Source organism: Sphaerodactylus townsendi, linkage group LG07, assembly GCF_021028975.2.
Source record: "Sphaerodactylus townsendi isolate TG3544 linkage group LG07, MPM_Stown_v2.3, whole genome shotgun sequence".
NCBI lineage: Eukaryota > Metazoa > Chordata > Lepidosauria > Squamata > Sphaerodactylidae > Sphaerodactylus > Sphaerodactylus townsendi.
The window spans coordinates 99,608,575-99,629,196 of record NC_059431.1 but is presented as its reverse complement, the minus strand read 5'-3'; the positions used below and the strand labels follow the sequence as shown (position 1 = coordinate 99,629,196).

General features: G+C 44.3%; 1 protein-coding gene across 4 annotated transcripts in view; it reads left to right on the top strand.

Annotated features, from left to right (window-relative positions):
• Positions 1-20,622, top strand: part of TMOD1 (tropomodulin 1) — a 36,344-nt gene that overhangs the window by 14,028 nt on the left and 1,694 nt on the right. For 2 of the 4 annotated variants that reach the window (XM_048503009.1, XM_048503010.1), the window contains exons 4-9: positions 4,884-5,003; positions 9,674-9,763; positions 11,372-11,499; positions 12,549-12,656; positions 16,122-16,265; positions 16,543-16,687. In XM_048503009.1, coding sequence (XP_048358966.1) covers positions 4,884-5,003; positions 9,674-9,763; positions 11,372-11,499; positions 12,549-12,656; positions 16,122-16,265; positions 16,543-16,687 — 735 coding nt within the window. Of the gene's footprint in view, positions 1-4,883; positions 5,004-9,673; positions 9,764-11,371; positions 11,500-12,548; positions 12,657-16,121; positions 16,266-16,542; positions 16,688-19,078; positions 19,144-20,622 lie in introns of all 4 variants that reach the window. The other 2 variants (XM_048503011.1, XM_048503012.1) reach the window with 2 other exon arrangements.

The following is a 20,622-nucleotide window of genomic DNA, read 5'->3' as shown; positions in this document are numbered from 1 at the left end:
AGGCATAAACTCCCTAAGAGTTTTGATGCAAAAGCTCATACCTCCAAAGTTTTGCTGGCTCTAGGGGCTCCTGGACTCAAACCAACATGGCTACCATTCTTAAATCTTCATCAGAGGGTACGAAGCATACATCCAAGGCAGAAATATTTAAATACTTCACATCTTCTGATGCACTGACTTTGGACTAGTCACAGTTCTGTCAGAACTCTCTCAGCCCCACATACCTCACAAGGGCAGATTCTGCACGGGTCCTGGGAGCGGCAGGGTGCCAGTGTACATGACACTGGTGCTAGCCTGGGGCCATTCATATACTGCCGCGGCCTGCCGCTGCACCTCCACATGGAGGTGCGCCTCGCTTTAAAAATAAACTTATCTCCTCCCTGCATAGTTCGTCGGGACAAAAAGACACGCCCCTGTGGCCCTGGCAACAGCCTGGGGGCAGGGGGCATGTCCCCTTAACCCGACAGAGCTATGCAGTGAGGAGGAGGTAGGTTTTCTAAAAAGCAGCAAGCCGGAAAACAACACCTTCAACCTGGTGCTGTTCGCTCGGCACCAGGTAGGCGCCGCCACGTTCCAAAAACGCCGTTGTGGGGAGGGGGGGATGCCATTGCAGCTCTGCTCCACCACCAGCAGCCGTGCGAAGTCCTCCCCCACAACGGCGTTTTTAGTGCTCGTACACCACTCTTTATGGCCCATGCAGAATCCGCCAAGGTGTCTGTTGTGGGGAAAGGAAGGCAGAGGAAGGGAAAAGAAGTTTGTTCTCTCCTTACAGGAGAGAAAAGCAGGGTACAGATCCAAACTCTTCTTCTTCTTCGCAGAGAAAAGCAGGGAATAAAAGTAAGTCAATAAAATTAGTAAATTAGTTAAAATTATAGAGTTTAACCTTAATCTGTGCTTTGACAGCCCTTCCCTTTGAAAGCAAGAAGTCCGAGAGCAGTGGTTATGCTGCTAACTCCTTTTCTCTATATATTTTCTGTCAAAACAGACAAAACGTTTGCTGGTGCCCTGTAGACACCTCATTCCAAAAAAACGTCTCTAAAATCAAGCCGTTATTTTACAGGTGCCGTGACTTCATTCTTTTGTGTGTGCGTGTGTTTTCTTTAATGGAATATGCTTTCAGTAAAATGCCTCGCTTTTCTCATACACGTTTCACTACTTTTGAAGGGAGTACGGAGAGGCTGTTTTAGGTTTCACCTTAGGAGAGAGAGTCCAGAATGCAGTTGCTTCTCTGCAAGGGATAAATTTAGCCATGCTCAACCTTCAGGCTGCTTTCTGGACTGCCCGGGCTTTGTTCTCCTTTCCATTCTGGGTTGCACAGACTGAGAGGACAGAAATAGCCCCCCAATGTCACATTCCATGCCTGGCGCTGTACGCTATCTAGTTTACAGGCCTCTTCTGGATTGAAGAGATGCCCCATGGTATTTTTTTTCCTTCATAGTATGGCTTGCCTTGTCAACTCTTTCACTTCCAGTCCTCCAGTTAACTTGTTAAAAACACCCTTCTCATTTAAACCATAAACAAAATAAACATAGTCATTCTTCTCATGGGAAATGGCCTTCTGAAACACAGACACCATTCTTCCCTTAGTGGTGACAATTCACAATTCAAGTCATCTTTCACAATAAAAGGGTTGATGTTTCAAACGAAGAGCTTGTGTTTTAATTTGAAAGTTTCACTAAAAGGCATTGAGAGCAGATAGATGGAAAGAAAGCGGAAATGCCGCACCTCCAAGGTAATGGGGGGGTCTGCATGACTCAGCATGGGGGAAAAAATCTTTACATTGACATGGCACCTTTATGTTGATATGATAGTAAAGAAAGTCTCAATTAACTTGGTTGTTTTTTTCTTCAGATCCCAAAGAAACATTAACTTGAAGGAAATTTTGTGTGTGTAAACAAAAGGTTTCATATGAGACCCCATAGTGATAAACACTGGTGATTACATATGTGTTCCTATTTAGTTGTGTCCTTGCACTGTAAACCATAATAATATGTTTCATATTTTGACACATTTCAGTATCATGTGGTCTGCACCATTTCCCCCCTTTATATTTATCAATAAGAACAAGCATGGTAAAATGCAGTGGTGGCGAACCTTTGGCACTCCAGATGCCATGGACTACAATTCCCATCAGCCCCTGCCAGCATGGCCAATTGACCATGCTGGCAGGGGTGGATGGGAATTGTAGTCCATAACATCTGGAGTGCCAAAGGTTTGCCACCATGGGTATAGTGGCTAAGGTGTCGGACTAGGATCTGGCAAATCCAGGTTTGAATCCCCATTCTGCCATGGAATCTTGCTGGATGGATGGGCCAGTCACCAGAGGAGAAGCGCAAATGGGGCGGGGTGGGGCATGACGCCCCAGGCACGCGGTGTGGCAGGGGTGTTCCAGGACGGGGTGGGGGTGGACAGCGCTGCAGCAGGGGCACAGAGCATGCGCACGCCCTGGGCGGAGCTTCCCCTCGCTCTGCCCCTGCCAGTCACACGCCCTCAGCCTTGACCCTAATAAATATTTGGAGAGGAGACTTCCAAGGAATATGAGGGACATGGCAAGGGCATGAGTTCACCATAAGTCAGTTGTGACTTGACTGCAAAAAAGATCCTTCAATGTCATTGGGTTAGAATCATTTAAATAAAAAAATGGAAATGCAAAATTTAAGTAACGAGCCCAGAACATTGCTGAAGGCGCAAGGGACTTTCTGGCATATCCCATTCCCTGATGCTGTAGAGCAGGACATACTCGAAAGTGGTTGTGATAGAAACCATTGAGTGATAACAGAAACATAGCTGAGATTCTACAGAGGAGGAGGGACCCTACCATTTGGAATCTGCAAATGTGATATAAAAAGAAGTCAGAGTTCATTTTTCAGGTACAGAATAAGCCTGACTTCTACTAACCTTTGCTGCAGAAATGACAGATGTACATACCAGTAAATCCAGTGCTGCCTCAGCTGTCAATCTTGTCTCCCTTCATCTGATTTTGTCCTATCAGCTGTCTGCCTTTCCTTAAAAATGTTTTTAAGAGCACCACATTTGTGCATTTGTCAGCTTGTCCATATGCTTATCATTTTATTAATGAAAAAATAGATAAATTGCAACTTGAGGAGTAGGACAGTTTGCTTGGTGATAACATTGGAAGCTTTGCTAGTCAGTAGTACGCATAGCTGGCTTCTACTTCAGCCTAGTAGAACAGACACTTTTTAGAGCTTGGTCCCAAAGGAAAAAGGTACACTGAGATAAATGCAATGAGAGCTCTCCCAGGTCAGCCTATGTATGTCCTGTCAACTTGCAATCAACTTATGGTGACCCTATCAAGATGGCTAAGAGGCAGAGGTGGTTTGCCATTGCCTGTGGTGTAGTGGTTAAGAGCAGGTGGATTCTAATCTGGAGAACTGGGTTTGATTCCCCACTCCTCCACCTGAGTGGCTGAGGCTTATCTGGTGAACCAGATGTGTTGGGGGTAGTCACAGTTCTTTGGAACTCTCTCAGCCCCACCTACCTCACAAAGTGTCTGTTGTGGGGAGAGGAAGGGAAAGGAGCTTGTAAGCCAACTTGAGTCTCCTTATAGGAAAGAAAGATGGGATATAAATCCAAACTACTACTACTACTCCCCTTCTTCCTCTTCTTCTTCTTCTGCAGTCCACATCCCCAAATCAGTCTAGCTGATCTTAAAATGTGACCTCAGTCTTAAGCTTTTGTCATAGGTAGCATCCAGGGGGCAGCATCCAGCAACATCTGCAGCATTAAAACTACGCGGCACCTAATATCCGGACCTAGGGATTTAACAAGACTAGGAACAGAATTGCTTTACTGACTAAAGGTCTTTAAGATTCATCTTTTCCCCTTTATAATATAGCAGTTAAGAAATTAGTTCACAGGCAGCCATATCTGCTGCTTTCTAAATGCATGGGATATGGCTGTTGATAGTTCACCCAGGAAGACGTTCTTCAGGGAGCAGAACTCTAAGAAGAAAGAGTGTGACACCATCACCTTCTCCCTTCTATGCCTAAGACCCAAGGACTAAATATACTGCCTAAAGTCCTATCTCAATCAGAAAATTTTCATAAGAAGTTGCTCCCCACATCTGAAACCATCTACAATCCTGTACAGAGGAAGAAGAGTTTGCATTTATACCCCGCCTTTCTCTCCTGTAAGGAGAATCAAGATGGTTTACAAACTCCTTTTCCCTTCCTCTCCCCACAACAGACACCTTGTGAGGTAGGTGGGGCTGAGAGAGTTCTGAGAGAACTGTGACTAGCCCGAGATCTCCCAGCAGGCTTCATGTGGAGGAGCGAGGAAACAAATCCAGATCACCAGATTAGAGTCTGCCGCTTATGTCAGGGAGTGGGGAATCAAACCCAGTTCTTCAGATTAGAGTTCACCTACTCTTAACCACTGTGTCACTCTGAAAGGGGTATATATCCCACCTATGAACACATGAAGCTTCCTGATACTGATACCTTGTGCAAGATGAGTACTGTATACAAAGATTTCTACTTTCCAGGGTTTTGTAAAGGTGTTCCCCATCACCTGCCAACTGATCCTTTCAGCTGGAAATGTCAAGAATTGAACCCAGGGCCTTCTGTGTGTCAAGCAGATTCTCTATCACGAAGCTGCAGCCCCGCCCTTAGCTCTTTTTGTTTATCACCATTCCACCTAAAAAAAATCCTGCTCTGCTTCAGTATTCTCACTGCGTCTGGTCATGATGACTATTTGTTACAGCTCTACAGACTTACCTGTTTCTCTACCTGTTCCTGCACATTTCATTTGCTGTCTTCGGAGCTGCTGAGGAAAATTGTTGCCAGCAACAAACTTCAGTCCCTAAATTGAAACAATTGCTGTACTTGCTGGAATGGAGCTGGTAACGTTTTTTGTATTTACAGGGAAAGCCTGGGTCCCCAAGCAGAAGGCTATCGATCCTGTTTTGGAGAGCGTGACTCTGGAACCAGAATTGGAGGAGGCACTAGCAAATGCTTCTGATGCTGAACTTTGTGACATTGCTGGTAAGACACAAGAGTGTGCCTTGACTAGGACTTTGTGGGGGTCATCTTAACTTATCTAATTTGATAATATCCAGACGACGAACCATCAGCCAATGGTAGTCTGAGTGCCCATTGATTGAGGGTTCGTCATCCCACTCAGAAGGGCCTGGCAGAGAAGTGCCGCCAAGCCACCCTCCCGCCAGGCCTCCCATCTGCCTCCCAATTCATCAGAGTGGTGGTGACGGAACACCTCCCACTCCCTCCCCATTTCTCCAGCCACCCTCTCCCTGCCCCCAAACCAACCCTAACCCAGCAGAGAAGTGGTGCCAGGCCTCCCACCTGCCTCCCAATTCCTTCAGTCATCCTCCCACACCCCCAAACACTAACGTGCCCCTCCTGTCTGGGGTCCTGCCCTCCAGACTCCCACCCCGACCCCAGCAATCCCATCTGCGAGGCTCGAAGCATTGCAGCAGCACTGAGCAGTGCAGAGCAGCAGCAGAGCAACCCTGGAGTGAGTTGGGGGCACAGGAGAAGCCCTGTGGGGGGCCTGGAGAAGGTGGGCAGCCAGAAAAACCTACCACCAGCCCAACATTCATTCATTCATTCATTCATTCATTCATTCATTCATTCATTCGATTTATAAGCCACCCTAGTTATTTCATAAGCCTTCTGGTCATCCCGGGCAGAGTTATTTCAGTCTAAAACCCCACTGAATCAAAAGAGTCACTTTGTGTAAGAGTTCTGGGCATTTTTAAGCAGAGTTTCCTCCCATCTAAGGCCATTGGCTTCAATAGACTTAGAAGGGTCTAACTCTGTCTATGATGGCATTGTCCTTTTAACTGAGAGGAGGGTCTCCAAACTCAAAGTGTGTCCTGGAGTTCTCTCAGAATTGCAACAGATCCCCAGACTACAGGGATCGGTTCCCCTTGAGGAAACCGTGGCTTTGGAGGGGGAAGTATATGGAATACTGTAGGAGAAATGGAAGTCCTAGTCATGTGTGACATCATACCCCTCCTACTGCATGTGTGTAAAGTGCCAGCAAATTACAGACAACATGGCAACTTAGAAGGGTTTTCAAGGCAAGAGAGTAACAGATTTGCCATTCCCTTTCTCCACATAGCGACCCAGGCATTTCTTGGTGGTCACCCATCCGAGTACTAACCAGAACCAACCTGCTTAGCTTCTGAGATCTAATAAGATCAGATTAGCCTGAGCCACCCGGGTCAGGGCTGTCCCTCCCTGCCAAAAGTACTCTGCTTGCCCTGGAACCATCTCCAATTCTCCAGGAATTTCCCAAGCCAGAGCTAGCAGCCCTAGAACTTGGGAGGAAGGGGACACACAGTCCTGCCGCCCAATTTCAGATCCTTGGCTGTGGTGGCCTCTGGGTGAAGAAGTTGAAAGTGCTCCCCCTGCGTTCAGTCAAAATATGTCTTGACATTAAGGCCCATGCTTGGTTTGTTTTTAACTTATCTCCTTTCTGCCTTTGTTTGCCCTCATGGACTGGACCTGCCCACTCCTGCGTCAACTCTTGTGTGTTTTTTTTGCAGCCTGCTGTGTGTTCCTCTCATGTTCCCCTGACATCATCCATCTCTTTAGGACTCACAGAGGGACTGTAAGAGACCTGTGCTAGTGACCTCTTTAGCGGTGGGATCTTGCTGCATCAGGCCTGCTAGTCTGTCCTGTTTTGCCAGTTTGCTATGTCTTATTCCTCAGGAGTTCTGCATATTTTTTTAAAAAAAGAGAGTTGTCCGAATTCCAGTTTGGGGGCTTGCAGGCCTGAATGCTGCTTGCTGATCTGGTTATATATATATATTCATCAGCTGTGGCTTGGCTGGGAAGGGTTCTTTTCAAAGCATGCTTGCAGTAGCCTGGCAAATGCTAAAATGTGTGCCAGGACAGGGAAGAGTACCATGAAAAATAAATAAATGAAATAATTGAAGGCTGTCTGGAGCCGAGAGTATGCACTCACAAAGGAGGTTGCCTGCTGCTTCCCTGCATGATGTGCTGCTCTGGCCTTTGTTCTTTCCCATCAGCCCCTTTTGTTTGAGGTGGATAATTCTCCTGCAACTCTGGACCAGGTACGGTCAAATGATCCAGTCATTCACAATGCACAGACAACAGCACTGTGCATCCTTACAGGACATTCCTTATTGTGTCTCTGCATGAATTCCAGCTCAAGATGGCCTCCCTTCAGTTCAGAGATATGCCCAGAACAGTAATTTTTGTGTGAAATATTCCTCCAGCCCTAAAGGATCTCAATGACTGGAAGTTGGGGAAACACTAAATACCCCATTACAAAAGCCCCGTTTTGCTGGTAAACAGGCTACTCTGAAATAGTCTAACTGTTGTCCTGGAGTTACAGGAAAGGCAAGCTGAGGGAAGAGCTGATTTGGTACTCTGAAATTTGCACACAAGTTTCCCTTTTTCTTGAACTGATCACATCATTTTCCTAAGCTTCCTTCATCCCATTCCTTTTACACATCTAGAACACAAGGGGCTGTGCCTCAGTGGTAGAGCACCGACTTGACATGCAGAAACCCAGGTTCAAAGCCTGGTTTCTCCAGTTAAAAGGACCGGTTAGTAGATGTTGGGAAAGTCCTCTACTTGAGACCCCAAAGAACGGCTGCCCATCTGAGTGGACAGTACTGGCCATGATGGGACTCATGGTGTGATTCAGTATGAGGAAGTTCCATGTGTTCAGGAAATGCCTGGGAAAATTTGGAAGTTTGGTTTGAGTTTCTGGCAGAACAGTGGAGAAGATCCACCACAGCCATTCATTCCTCCCATCTACACCCACGTTCTTCCCCATTCTCCTTTGTGATGTATAGAGCGTAAGAAGCACCCTAGCACACGTTTTCTAAATGCCCTGAATCGCACAGGCTGAGAGAGAAAATTCTTCAGAAGTCCTCTGTAATGCACGGCAAAAAGTACTGAGGTACCAGAGGGAAGTCTTTGGCCACTGTGTGAAATACTGTTTTGGCCTGGTGTACACCGTCCAGAGCCCTTCGGGGGTGGGCAGTTTAAAATTTTAATATATAAATAAAATAAAAATTAATTGATGTGGGAAGGACTTCCTGAGGATAGTATGCTTGAAAACCAAAGGTCTAGGCGGGCATAGGTGTCAAACTCGCGGCCCTCCAGATGTTATCGACTGCAGTTCCCATCACCCCCTGCCAGCATCATGCTGGCAGTTACAATTACAATACAGTATGATTTGCTTGAGGTTGTTTCCAAGGTGAGCTTTTTGTATCTACTCGTTGAATCCTTGATATACGAAGTGAATGTTGGCTCCTTAATGGCTGAGCATTTGGGCTGTGAGATTTTTCGCTGCTTGTTCTGTCATGTGCTGTGATCTGACTGAAGGTGTCCCGCGGCAGGGTCTGAAGAGCACGCCCTGTTTCCATTGATTAAAAAAGTAAAAATTCCCCTAGCACAAGAATCCCCAGTTTGCATCTCAAACACTGTGTGATCAGAAGATAATTATAATCCCCCCTTTACCTAGTGGAACTGGCCAGGGTGTGCGTGCAGCCTACTAGGAAACCCATTTCTATATTGTCATCCCAAGGGGAGAGGGGAATTTCATCACTCCTCCTATAGCTGTGATTCTCACATGGTGGGTTGTGACCCCAAAGTGGATCATAAATATCTTGCAGGTGCAGCATAAGTCTCAAACTCCTGACCTTGGGGAGAAGGAGCTATGCTCCCTTTTGCCATCAAGTCACAGACAATTTATGGTGACCACATAGGATTTTCAAAGCAAGAGAGATTGAAAGGTCTCTCATCCAAATACTGACCAGGGCTGACCCTGCTTAGCTTTTGAGATCTGACAAGATCGGGCAAGCCAAGTCAGAGCCCCCTGCTTCCAGCAGTAGGAAAAGACAAAAAGAGCATGGAGAAGCATTCCCTCTCCTCCTTTGCCCTGCAACCCCATTCATTTCCAGTAGTTCTGCTTGCTCCCATCTCCCACTGATTTGGCAGACAATAGGCCTCTACCCATTTCCTACCTGACCTGTAATGCCAGCAGTCTGAGGTGCTGCAGTGGAGGGTCCCAGAAAGTAAGGTCTGTCTAGAAGTGGGTTCCACCCACCATCCTTCAGTTTCCTGGGTTTGTTGATCAAATGCAATGAAAAATTTTCCGCAGGATGTTATAGGTAATGGTGTTTATCCAACCATCCATGGACTTTGCAAAGTGGGACTTTCCTACTACAACCTTCTCTTCCTCCCCCCAAAATGTTGTGGGGGGGGGGGTCCATCAAACACACAAGAACTTCATAGGAGACAAAGGGAGTGAAAGGGAAGAGGAAATTGCTGGCCCCTCTTCCATAAACAGAAATGCCATTCCATTAAACAAAGGACTGCATGGTTGGGTATAAGCCAGTAAACCTACCAAGAGATGCCCACGCACTGTCTGGTAAGCAGCCATGTCAAAACCCCAATGGATTCCTTGAGAACAGGAGACTTGTCTTGTCATGTGACCTGTATTGAGTCCCATCCAACTCACGAGGCCTCCTTCCCACCTTGCGATTCCATTTTGGAAATGTGAACAAAATAAAGCAAATGATTGTCCAGTCTTATGGTTTCAGGCCTTTTCCGTGCTGTTGTGTGCCTTGGCCCATTCTACTCTTTCCAAAGAAAGGGAATGTCAGTAAGTTTCCTCAGATTGTGTTTGTTTTTTCCCCTTTCTCCTATAGCTATTCTTGGCATGCATACCCTGATGAGCAACCAGCAGTACTATGAGGCGCTTGGAACCACAACAATTGTCAATAAGGAAGGCCTAGGCAGTAAGTAAGGCCTTCTCAGATTCAAGATAACTGAGCTAAAAGAGGCTTCATCTTGTTTTCAACCCAGCCACTCATTGATTTTCTGTCATTAGTTTACATTTGTCTCAACTGTTGTCTTTTTGCATGAGCTCCATAAAGTTTTGCTGCGAAATGTTTCATTTTAAAAAGCACATCTTCAGCAGTATTGGTTCTAATTAGTTCCTGTCCAAAGGAACACACAACAGACAGAACTGAGGCAAACTGGCCCTAAGGATCAGTGTTCCTCAGTTGCTTGTATTTGAACTCCAACATTTTGTTTTCTTTTTTTAGCAGCATGCACTATAGAGTTGCCGACCTCCAGGTGGGGGCTGGTGATCTCCTGATATTACTGCTGATCTCCAGACAACAGAGTTGCCCTGGAGAAAAGGGCCTTTTTGGAAGGTGGACTGTATGGCAGTATACCCCACTGAAGTCCTTCCTCTCCCAAGCCCCAATTCCTTCTACCCCCCCACCCCCTATCCAGGTATTTCCCAATCTGGAGCTGGGAACTCTAATTCAACCCCTGAAGTTAGTCTAAAGCCCTTTGCTCTTATTCAAGATCTGAACCACAGTCTCTCTCTATTAGGGTTGCCATCCTCCAGGTGGGGGCTTGGGGATCTCCGGCAGTTACAGCTGATAGCCATTCTACAGGTATCAGGTCTCCCAGAGCAAATGACTCAATTGGAGGGTGGATTCTATGGCATCAGATCCCTTCTGTGAGTTTCCTTCCATCCCAAACCAGGCTCTACCCCCAATCTCCAGGGATTTCCCTACCTGTAGCAATTTAGCTATGATCTATTGGTTATTATATTTAGTGTGTGTGTATAATATTGTATGTATTTGCTATTCATTGAGGCAGCAACGGTTTCATCATGGCTGACCTCCCAACTTCTCCCTACCCTTTATTATTTTTGATATTTGCTTTGACATCTAGTTGGGTGGTTGGGTTTGAGCTTAACTTTGCTCCCTCCTCCTGAGTAAATCCAACCAATAATTACCTAGTTGATAAGATTTTATTGTTATTTGTATAGATATGTATTTTTGTATGACAGTTTTATATCGTAAGCCGCCCTGAACCTGTCTTTGAACAGGAATAGGTGCGGAATAAATCAATTAATTAATCATTTATTGAATGATTACTCATGAGTTCAAATTTCAGTACAGTCAGACTTTCCTAATGAAACAAAAGTTGCTAGAACTGGTAAATAGCAAGAATGTCAGAGTTCATACCAGACGGCCTGGCAGTCCAAATGGAACCAGTTCTTTACTCACTGTAATCTGGATCCAGACTAAATTTTCCATTCTGGAAGACACTTAGTCAGATGAAGAGAATTTTCCTTCCTCCCCCTCTCCCATTGCAGCCCCTTGATCTGCTTGCAATGTTTTTTCCCAGGGAACAGAAAACCTTCAGGAATAACCTGTGGAGCCAGTCAGCAATCTGCAGCAGGAAGGGAGAAACTGACAGAAATTACACCTCTCTTAGTGGAAACTTCAGTCTAGTCTAGATCCAGTCCTATACCACAAGGATAATTGATTAGAGAAAGGGGGAGAGTAGATCCTTACCCCATCGCATTAACTCTTTTCTTTCAGGTATAATTAAGCCTACGCAATATAAACCAGTTCCTGATGAACCAAATTCAACCAATCTAGAAGAGACCTTAGAAAGAGTGAAAAACAATGATCCAGACCTTGAGGAGGTCAATCTCAACAATATTAAGGTAAACACGCCTTTCTAATAGCAAAGGGGGAGTAAATTTGAGACACAGTTCATTAGATTACTCTCCTTCCTAATCCTCACTGAAATGACGATGAGCTACATGAGGTCACGTTGGAATCCCCACAGTTTAAGGCAGGAGAGATTTTAATTGTCCCGATTAGCATATGCTAAGTAAACTGGTATTAAAAATCTCTGTTGAAAAGAATAGGAAAAAAATGAGACAACTGCAGTTTTATCTCAGCAAACGTGTGTCCCCAAACCTACTGGAAACTCAGATGAAAAAAGGCTGTTTGTTTTGGTCTGTCTTTAAAATACAAATTGCAGGTGTGTGGAGCCTCTATTTGTACTAGAGCCATGATGGGGAGAGATGGCTGGTTTATTCCTTTGTCTTCACTAATTAAACCCAGTTTTGTCCCTCTCCATTCCACTATTAGTGTTTTAAAGGAAAAAATATCCCTCCTTTAAAAACACATATTTTGTTTTTAAAATGCTAAAAGCAGAGTAGGGGGTCTGGTTTTGAAACATGGAAATGTCTCTTGTTCTTTCCCCACATGACCCCAAGGCAAATTGAGGCTGCACCAGCCTGCACTTTACATTGTATAAGCAGATGAGGTGTATGGGCTTCATCTTTTCTGTTCAAGCCCTGAATGCAGGGTGGTGTTAGGAAGAAACTTGCAAAGGATAGCTGTTGGGAAGAGGGGGTGCTTTATCTCTCTTGTAGCTGATTTCCCCCTGCAAAAAACACAACCTTGTGCACCCTCCACCTCAAGCCTTTTTGGATATTTCACCCTTACCTGATATCTGAAACCAGAAATAAACTAGGTTAGGAGGAACAAATACTGCAAAGCTACTCCAAGGTATGGTTTTTCCCAAGAGAATCAGCAGTGGTGGCAGCTGAACAAACCCTTTTGCCCACCATCTGTCTTCTGCAAGGGCCTCCCATAGTATACGGAAAGAAACAGGATGGGTAATGCTGCATTTTCCTTGCATATGTCACTCAACCTGGAGGCACCAACCCTACCAGCTTTATTTGTGTGTTTCTCGTCAAAGGATATTCCCATTCCAACTTTGAAAGCCTACGCTGAAGCGCTGAAGAGTAACACGTATGTGAAAAAATTCAGCATAGTTGGAACCAGAAGCAATGACCCCGTTGCTTATGTAAGTAAGATAGATTATGCAGACTAATCTTATTAGGTCAGCTTTTAATGGATCTGCTACTTTAAAGGATGACCCGTTGGATGAAGAGACTGTCCAAATGTGATTCTTGCTGGAAGCATTCTTCTCTTGCCCAACAAAATTGTATTCAGGCAGAAATCCTGCACACATTCTCCTAAAAGCAAAGCTACTGGGGCAACTTCTTTCTGACTAAACACATCTGGGATTTGATTGTTTATTTCTTTGATTGGAGCTCGGGCAGGGTTGTGGTTGACTAGAGAAGCAGGGAGCCCAGCATGCACTTAATACACCTCACTCCCTGAGGGCACAGGCAGGCACAATTCACTTGGTTCAGAATGAAAGATTTGTCAGGGCATTTATGCATGCAGTGCTTACCGCGCAGCTGTATGCTTCGCAGTGGATTTTTCCCTCTTTGGTCATTGTCATTGGTTTATTTGAATGGGATTCTCCCCTACAAAATGTCCACTGCCAAGCTGATCTTCCATTTGACCTGCCCCCCCCCCCCTTCATTATTTTGTCCAATTGGGAGGAACTGCTTGGCTGAACAGGGGGAAACATGCATAACTGAGAATTCAACCCGAAGGGAATGTATGCTGAATGCAAAGGAGACCAAACATGTGTAATGGTTCTCAGTAGTTTACACAGCTGAATTAGCATGTTGAGAACATGGGTTCTGTGCAGTGTCTGCAGGTCCAAGCTGTCATATTGAGTTGGATCCATGTAGAGGTTGGCATCTAGTAAAGCAGACATAGAATGGTCATACCCTGGGTTGGATCCTGCCTGCAGTTTCCTAGGACAGAGGGACTTCTGGCCACGGAAGCATGGCTTGCTCTCCCTGGTAAGGTCCTTAACATATTGTTCCTGAAGCAGGTGGGCCCCTAAGCTTTGGAAGAAGTACAACGTCTGGCACAGGAGGGAAAATAAACAAAAAGTTATCCCCCTTCTTCTGGATACATGCAGAAATAACAGGCAGGTTCCAACCTCATATGCTTAGTTTGCATTTCAAAACATGTTGACCATGCTTAATGTGACTGAACAGGAAAAAACATTTTTCAGTTCATAACTTGCATAGTGGGCACAGATGTAAGTTGAAGCCGGTTGTTTGACACGTGACACCCTCCCACACACATGACAAAGAGTAATTAGAAAGTGATGATAGAAAGCCATTCCATGGGATGACTGAAGAAGAAGAGTTTGGATTCATATCTCCCCTTTCTCTCCTGTAAAGGGACTCAAAGGGGCTTACAATCTCTTTTCCCTTCCCCCCCCCCAACAAACACCCTGTGAGGGGGTGTTTTAGAGGGCTCTAAAGAACTGTGACTAGCCCAAGATTACCCAGCTGGCATGTGCTGGAGTGCTCAAGCTAATCTGATTCACCAGATAAGCTTCTACAGCTCAAGTGGCAGAGCGAGGAATCAAACCAGGTTCTCCAGATTAGAGTGCACCTTCTCTTAATCACTACACCATGCTGGCTCTCAAGCAGGTTTTCTGCTTTGCATGTTTAGGGTGCCTGTTTTGACACTGGTGGTGAAATATGCTGTCAAATGACAGCCAGATTACGGCAACTGCATAGGGTTTTCAAGGCAAGAGGCAAATAGAGGTGGTTTGCAATTGCCTGCACCTGCATAATGACCCTCGACTTTGTAGGTGGTCTCCTATCCAAGTACTAACCAGGGCTCGGTAAGCAGGGCAGTTTGATGCTAACTGTGCTTCAAAGGAAGTGTGCTTGGCACCTCTGAATATCTAGCCAGGGCTTGTTTATCCAGGTCAATTATTGTGGTACCGGAGGTAGACTTTTTTCTGAATTAAAATTAGAGACACACTCCTAAATGTGTGTGAAAGAATTTGGGACATTGGGAGCATTGGTTGCATAGAGGCCCTGGGCTGCTTCCTTTGGTGGTCTGATGGTTGTTACTAAGCCTGTGATAGGACACCATCTTTTGTATGAGAATCTGTCATGCCTTGCTCCACAGATTAGGTTGCACTGTGCCAAAGTTATGTTTGGGTTCATGATGCAGGGTTGTTGGCTGTGAAAACTAAATAGAACACTAATGTTTACCTGCAATATAACTTTGATTAAACAGTCAGGCAACTCATGACACGGGTCAAGCCAGGCTTTTCCAGGAGGTCAGCAGGCTGCTGCTGCAGAAAGAATGCAGGATTCAAAGGCAGAACAATGAAATTACAGAACTCCTACAAATGAGTGTTCTGGTTATTGGTGTTGTTATTATTGCTATCATTTTATTTAGTAAAGTAAAAATTTCCACATTTGTGGCTAGCAGTCAGAATGGACTGAATATATTCACAATTTACTCAAGTAACAGTATTACAAATTATATACACAAAGCTTAAACCATCAGCTAGTTTAAACTTCAGGGAGTGACACAGTCTATATTGTAACATCAAAATAAATTTCAAAATAGCTCCTCAAATATGAGATAAGCTAAGAGTCTCTAACGTCATATAGAAAACTCACAAGCAGCCAGTATCTTGTAGTAGTCTGGCTTCGACGTAGCTTCAGAGGCTTGTGGTATCTATACCAAAAATACAAAATCATTATAGTCTTTGCTTTCTAACATGTAAACATCAACTGGTACGAGCTCTACTGACTTTTAATGTTAATCAAATTTGCACATGGATAACTATCTCATAGTTCTGCAAAGAACAAGCATACATCAATGCCCTCATTTGAACAAAAAAACCCACTGTTCTAATAGACATCAAATAAGATATTCAATCAACCACAGGGAATCTAAAGAGGAAATTTACCTTTGGTAATAGATGCATGCTTGATCTTTGCAGAACTACGAGAAAGTTATCCACATGCAAATTGGATGAACATTGAAAGAGTAGAACAGGAACCCATACCAGTTGATGTGTGCATGTTAGGAAGCAGGGACTATAATTATGTTGTACTTGATGTTGTACTTTTATTATAGGTACCATGAGCCTCCGAAGCGACAAGCTACTACTACCAAATCCTTGCTGCTTGTGGGTTTTCTGTATGAGATTAGAGAATTTTAGCTTATCTCATGTTTGAGAAGCTGTTTTGAAACTGATGTCACAGCATGAGAAATGTCTGATATAGACTGTGTCACTCCTTGAAGTATAAGCTAGCTGAAGTGTAAGCTAGCTTTGTGTATATACTTTGTAAACACTGTTTGAATATATTGTCGAAGGCTTTCACAGCCCAGTCCAGCCTGGCCACACAGCCCAGAAAACCCTCCAGAACCAACTGTTTGAATAAACTGTGAATATATATAGTCCATTCTAACCGCTAGCCATATCTATGCAAATTTTTACTATACTTGGATGTTGGTTGCACAACTGCCCCCCCCCTCCCGTTTTGCAAATATGGTGGAATAATTTCATTTAGAACAGCAATAAAGATACGTAGTCTGTCTCTCCTTTTTGTTTCATGCTCCTCTTCTCCTCTTCTAATGAAAGGCCCTAGCAGAAATGTTAAAAGTCAACAGTGTCTTGAAGAGCTTGAACGTGGAATCAAATTTCATTTCTGGATCAGGAATCCTGGCCCTCATAGAAGCACTCCAGAACAACAAGACATTGATTGAGCTCAAAATTGACAACCAGGTAACATAGACATCTATTTCAGCATTCTTGCATGCACAAGAAGGGGAAAAAACAAAAAAAGTACTTTGTTTTTTTTAAAAAGCATGTGTTTAAAAGAAGACCACAACTCTTAAAAATAAGTGTATCATGGGAAGGAAACATACTTTGGAACGCAAATAAATCCTGTTTTGCTGCTGTGTGAAACAGTATCGTAAATTCTAGGTCAAGGGGATGGAAAAGTCAAAACTAAAGTACCAGTAACTGATAAAGACTCTTTGTTTCCATTTTCTTTTTAAAGAGCCAACTATTGGGGAATAAGGTGGAGATGGAGATTGCAAGTATGTTAGAAAAAAACACATCTCTTCTGAAGTTCGGGTATCACTTCACTCAGCAAGGTCCTCGGCTGCGGGCCTCCAATGCTATGATGAATAACAATGACCTTGGTGAGTTAGCAGATTGTGGGATGTTTGGAAATAGACGCTCCTTCTCAGAAGCATCATGTGAATTCTTCCACCCAACCAAAAGCTGGCGTCGCTTACTGGCTGTCAAACAAGTAGAAGAGGTTTTTATTTTTCCTGTATCATTCCTGGCTTGTATGATACGGTGGGAAAGGGTCAAAATTTGAGAGGGTTTGGAAGATTCTTAAGTTTTTTAAAGATTGCATGTTATAAGGAGAGATGTGAATAGGTAAGATGCAGAAGGGGAGTGTAAGAGAATGAGAGATAACTGTAGAGGACACAGCTGTTCTGCCTACTTATTGGGATGGATGCAAATTGTTCCCACAAAGGTTCTGAGAATTTTCTATTTTTCCAATATCTGTCGGGTGACGTTTCCCATCATTGCTGCGTCTACTCCAGTGTTCCCTCCATCCTGGTTTGGACTTCTTTTTCCTTCCTGCATTACTCACAGGGGTTATCTCAGCCAGTTGGGAATCACATCATACATGTTATGTCACAACATTAAGGAGCCAGTTCAATTTGGCTACACACTGAGGGCAGTGTCTTTGATTATATTTATGAGGCTTGTATTTCTGCATTTATACTGGTTGTTGAGAGCAAATCAAGTCAGATGGTTGGAGGATAAGCATGTTTGAAGCTATTATGAACAAACTGTCAAATTTGTGAGGGCAGAAGGTGCTTTTTGATACTGGCAAAAATATTCAGGAAAAGCAGTAGTATTTTGAGTCTAGTTCTATTCTAGCTCTGTTGCAGGCACGTTGGGATGCCTGGTAAAGAAATTTAGCAGCGATTACAGATGATCCATTTTAGGAGAGCGGCTTTGCAAATGGCAGGATATCTTTTACAATACCTATGCCATTGGGTTTACAAAGTAAAGCTTCTGACCAATTAAGTGAGCCGGGATGATGGTGCAGAACATTCCAGCAACACAGGGAGCAAAGCTATCAGCTGAAGATGGTTCGCAGCCTCCTGTCGATAAGAAGGGACAGTTGTCAGTTGGGCTGGAGGTAAATTCCATATAAATTGTGTGGGACTGGCTAAAGGGTGGAAAGTAGGCAAGGAAGAATCCTCAGGAGGCAGGGAGGGCCTAACTGGCATACTGGGGGAAACTGACGCCCGGGGCAAAACCCCCTCCTGCACCCCACTTACCTCAGCCAGTGGAGGAGGGTGGTGGTGGTCCCAGTCAGCCTGGCGGGGCTGGGCCGAGGGGCACCTCTCTGTGGGCGGGGCGGAGGGGATTTTGCACCCCCATGTTATCCAAGGGGTGGTGCCCGGGGCCAATTGACCCCCCATGTCCCTCTGGCAGATATGCCACTGGAAAACATTACACACTTTCCAGGGGCAAAAGCAAGAAAAGGAGATCATTGCAGGCAAGGATTATTTGTGGCAACTCCAGCTCCATGGATCCTCAGCAAGTGCCTCAGGGTTATTATTCCCTTAAGTCTTGAGAAATTAATAAAAATATTTTGTTTTACTCAGGAATTTTAGGAATTGTTGAACCAGGTGTTGTAGAATAAAAGTAACTGGGTATTGTATGAGTGCTAGATGCTGGCACTGATATTGGCTGGTTTTAATTGGAATAACTTATGGCACATTTGCTTTCCAGTGTAAAAATTGGAAGCGGCCTGGATAAGCCCTTCATGGCAGAACAGTCATTCTCATTGAATAAAAAATTAATCACAATGTTGGATGCCTTTACTGGCAGCAGACTGGAAGTCAAAGGTCTTTACTGGAAAGTTTGTCATACAGCCCTCATTGAAATGAATGGGAAGGCATTGGGGCTGTCAAACTCAGGTCTCTGTCAGTGGAGTAAGGTGACCAACCATCTGCTGACAACCTCCAGGAACTTTTGGGATGGGGGGCAGGACATGCTGATATTGCATCAATATCACTTCTGCTTTCCTAACCATAAGTGATGTTACAATGGTACTCTAGGAATTTTCCAAATCTCTGGTAAAAACCACAAAGATTTAGAACGTTGCTATGATGTCACATGCAGGTATGTAACCACCACTTTCCCCCCATTTTGTCCCCCTGTGATCTGACACCCCTGTAGTAGAACCCAAGCATTTTACTGCTTCAGCCATAGAGCTAGTTTATAAATATGCTGGGATGTACAGCAGCGCCACCATTGCAGATGGCAATAGGATATCCTGCAGCTTTCTGTGTAGCAGAATTAGTCATATCCAATCTTCCAGAGCCACTAAAGAATTCCTTTCAGTGGGGCTTGTTCCAGAGAATTTCCTGGGGCCATCAGATATTATGCCTCAGGGACCAAAGTATCTGGGGCTACCCTAATGTATCACCTGTTAGCACCTTTGCCTTCCTGCTTGGAAGTGCTGTACAGAAGGTATCTGATGTGGTTCTCATTTGCAGCTCGTATCCAGCGATGTGGCAGCAATTGGTATAACACGTCGGTCCTGGAACTGGAAGATGTCTAAGTATAGATTTCCCCCCTCTTTTTGGCAATTGCTTGTCTTTTCTTGGGCTGACTTAGCAGTGCCTTCCTACTTTTCCTTCTTAGCTTGTTACTCTCTTCCAGCTTCTGTTCTTGGCTTCACTGCAGATGCCTTTCTTTTTTGAAAAACAGCTTCAGCTCCAACATTGGGGGAAAAATACCTTTTATTATCTATGTCATGACCATTAACTTGTCTTTTTCTTCCTTCTTTTTTTCCCTCCCTGTCTGCTATATTTGAATGACTGAACACAGAAACTGTGGAGGGAGATGAACCGTATAGATTATCCAGAAAACATAGCCCATTTATAGAAGTTATAATTTAAGAAGGATTCATTCATGAGATTAGAGAAGCCCATGTATGCGTGTTTAAAATAAATAAGAAATCGTTGGAATTAAATAAGGGCATGTCTAGAAGTAGAGGCAGACTATGTGGTATAGTAGTTAGTCTAGGATCTAGAAGACCCAAGTTCAACACCTCTTTCTGCCACGGAAGCATGCTGGGTCAGTTGCAAGGTCTCAACCTCACAGGGCTGTTGTGAGGATAGAGCAGGAGAATGTTGAAAGCCACTTGGGATCTCCACTGGGAAGAAAGGTGGGATATCAAAGGCTTAATTAATAATACATTTTAAAAATAGAAGTTGTTTCCAGGAGCAACATTTCAAAATACTTGCTTGATCAATCAAATCTCCAATGACCAATTAGAAGCCTTGCTGAGGAAAAGCCCTACCCACTGTCTAAAAATGCTCGTTGTGTGACAGAAAGTGTCGGCAGGAATCTCTGCTATAAGCTTGTCATCAAACTTCCAATTCCCACAATTTTTGTGGAGACTGACAGTCAGGGAAGTATGAAACCAAAATAAGTGGCTAGGGTACATAAGGCCTTTCCTCTAATTAAAATGACATCCCTGTTTAAGAACATAAGAGCCTGCTGGATCAGACCAGAGTCCACCTAGTCCAGCATTCTGCTACTCGCAGTGGCCCACCAGATGCCTTTGGGAGCTCACATGCAGGATGTGAAAGCAATGGCCTTCTGCTGCTGCTGCTCCTGAGCACCTGATCTGCTAAGGCATTTGCAACCTCAGATCAAGGAGGATCAAGATTGGTAGCCATAGATCAACTTCTCCTCCATAAATCTGTCCAAGCCCATTTTAAAGCTTTCCAGGTTAGTGGCCATCACCACCTCCTGTGGCAGCATATTCCAAACACTAATCACGCGTTGCGTGAAAAAATATTTCTGTTTATTAGTCCTAATTCTTCCCCCCAGCATTTTCAATGTATGCCCACTGGTTCTAGTATTGTGAGAAAGAGAGAAAAATTTATCTCTGTCAACATTTTCTACCCCAGGCATAATTTTATAGACTTCAATCATATCCCCCCTCAGACGTCTCCTCTCCAAACTAAAGAGTCCCAAAACTCTGCAGCCTCTCCTCATAAGGAAGGTTTAAACCAGAGGAGATCAGTTG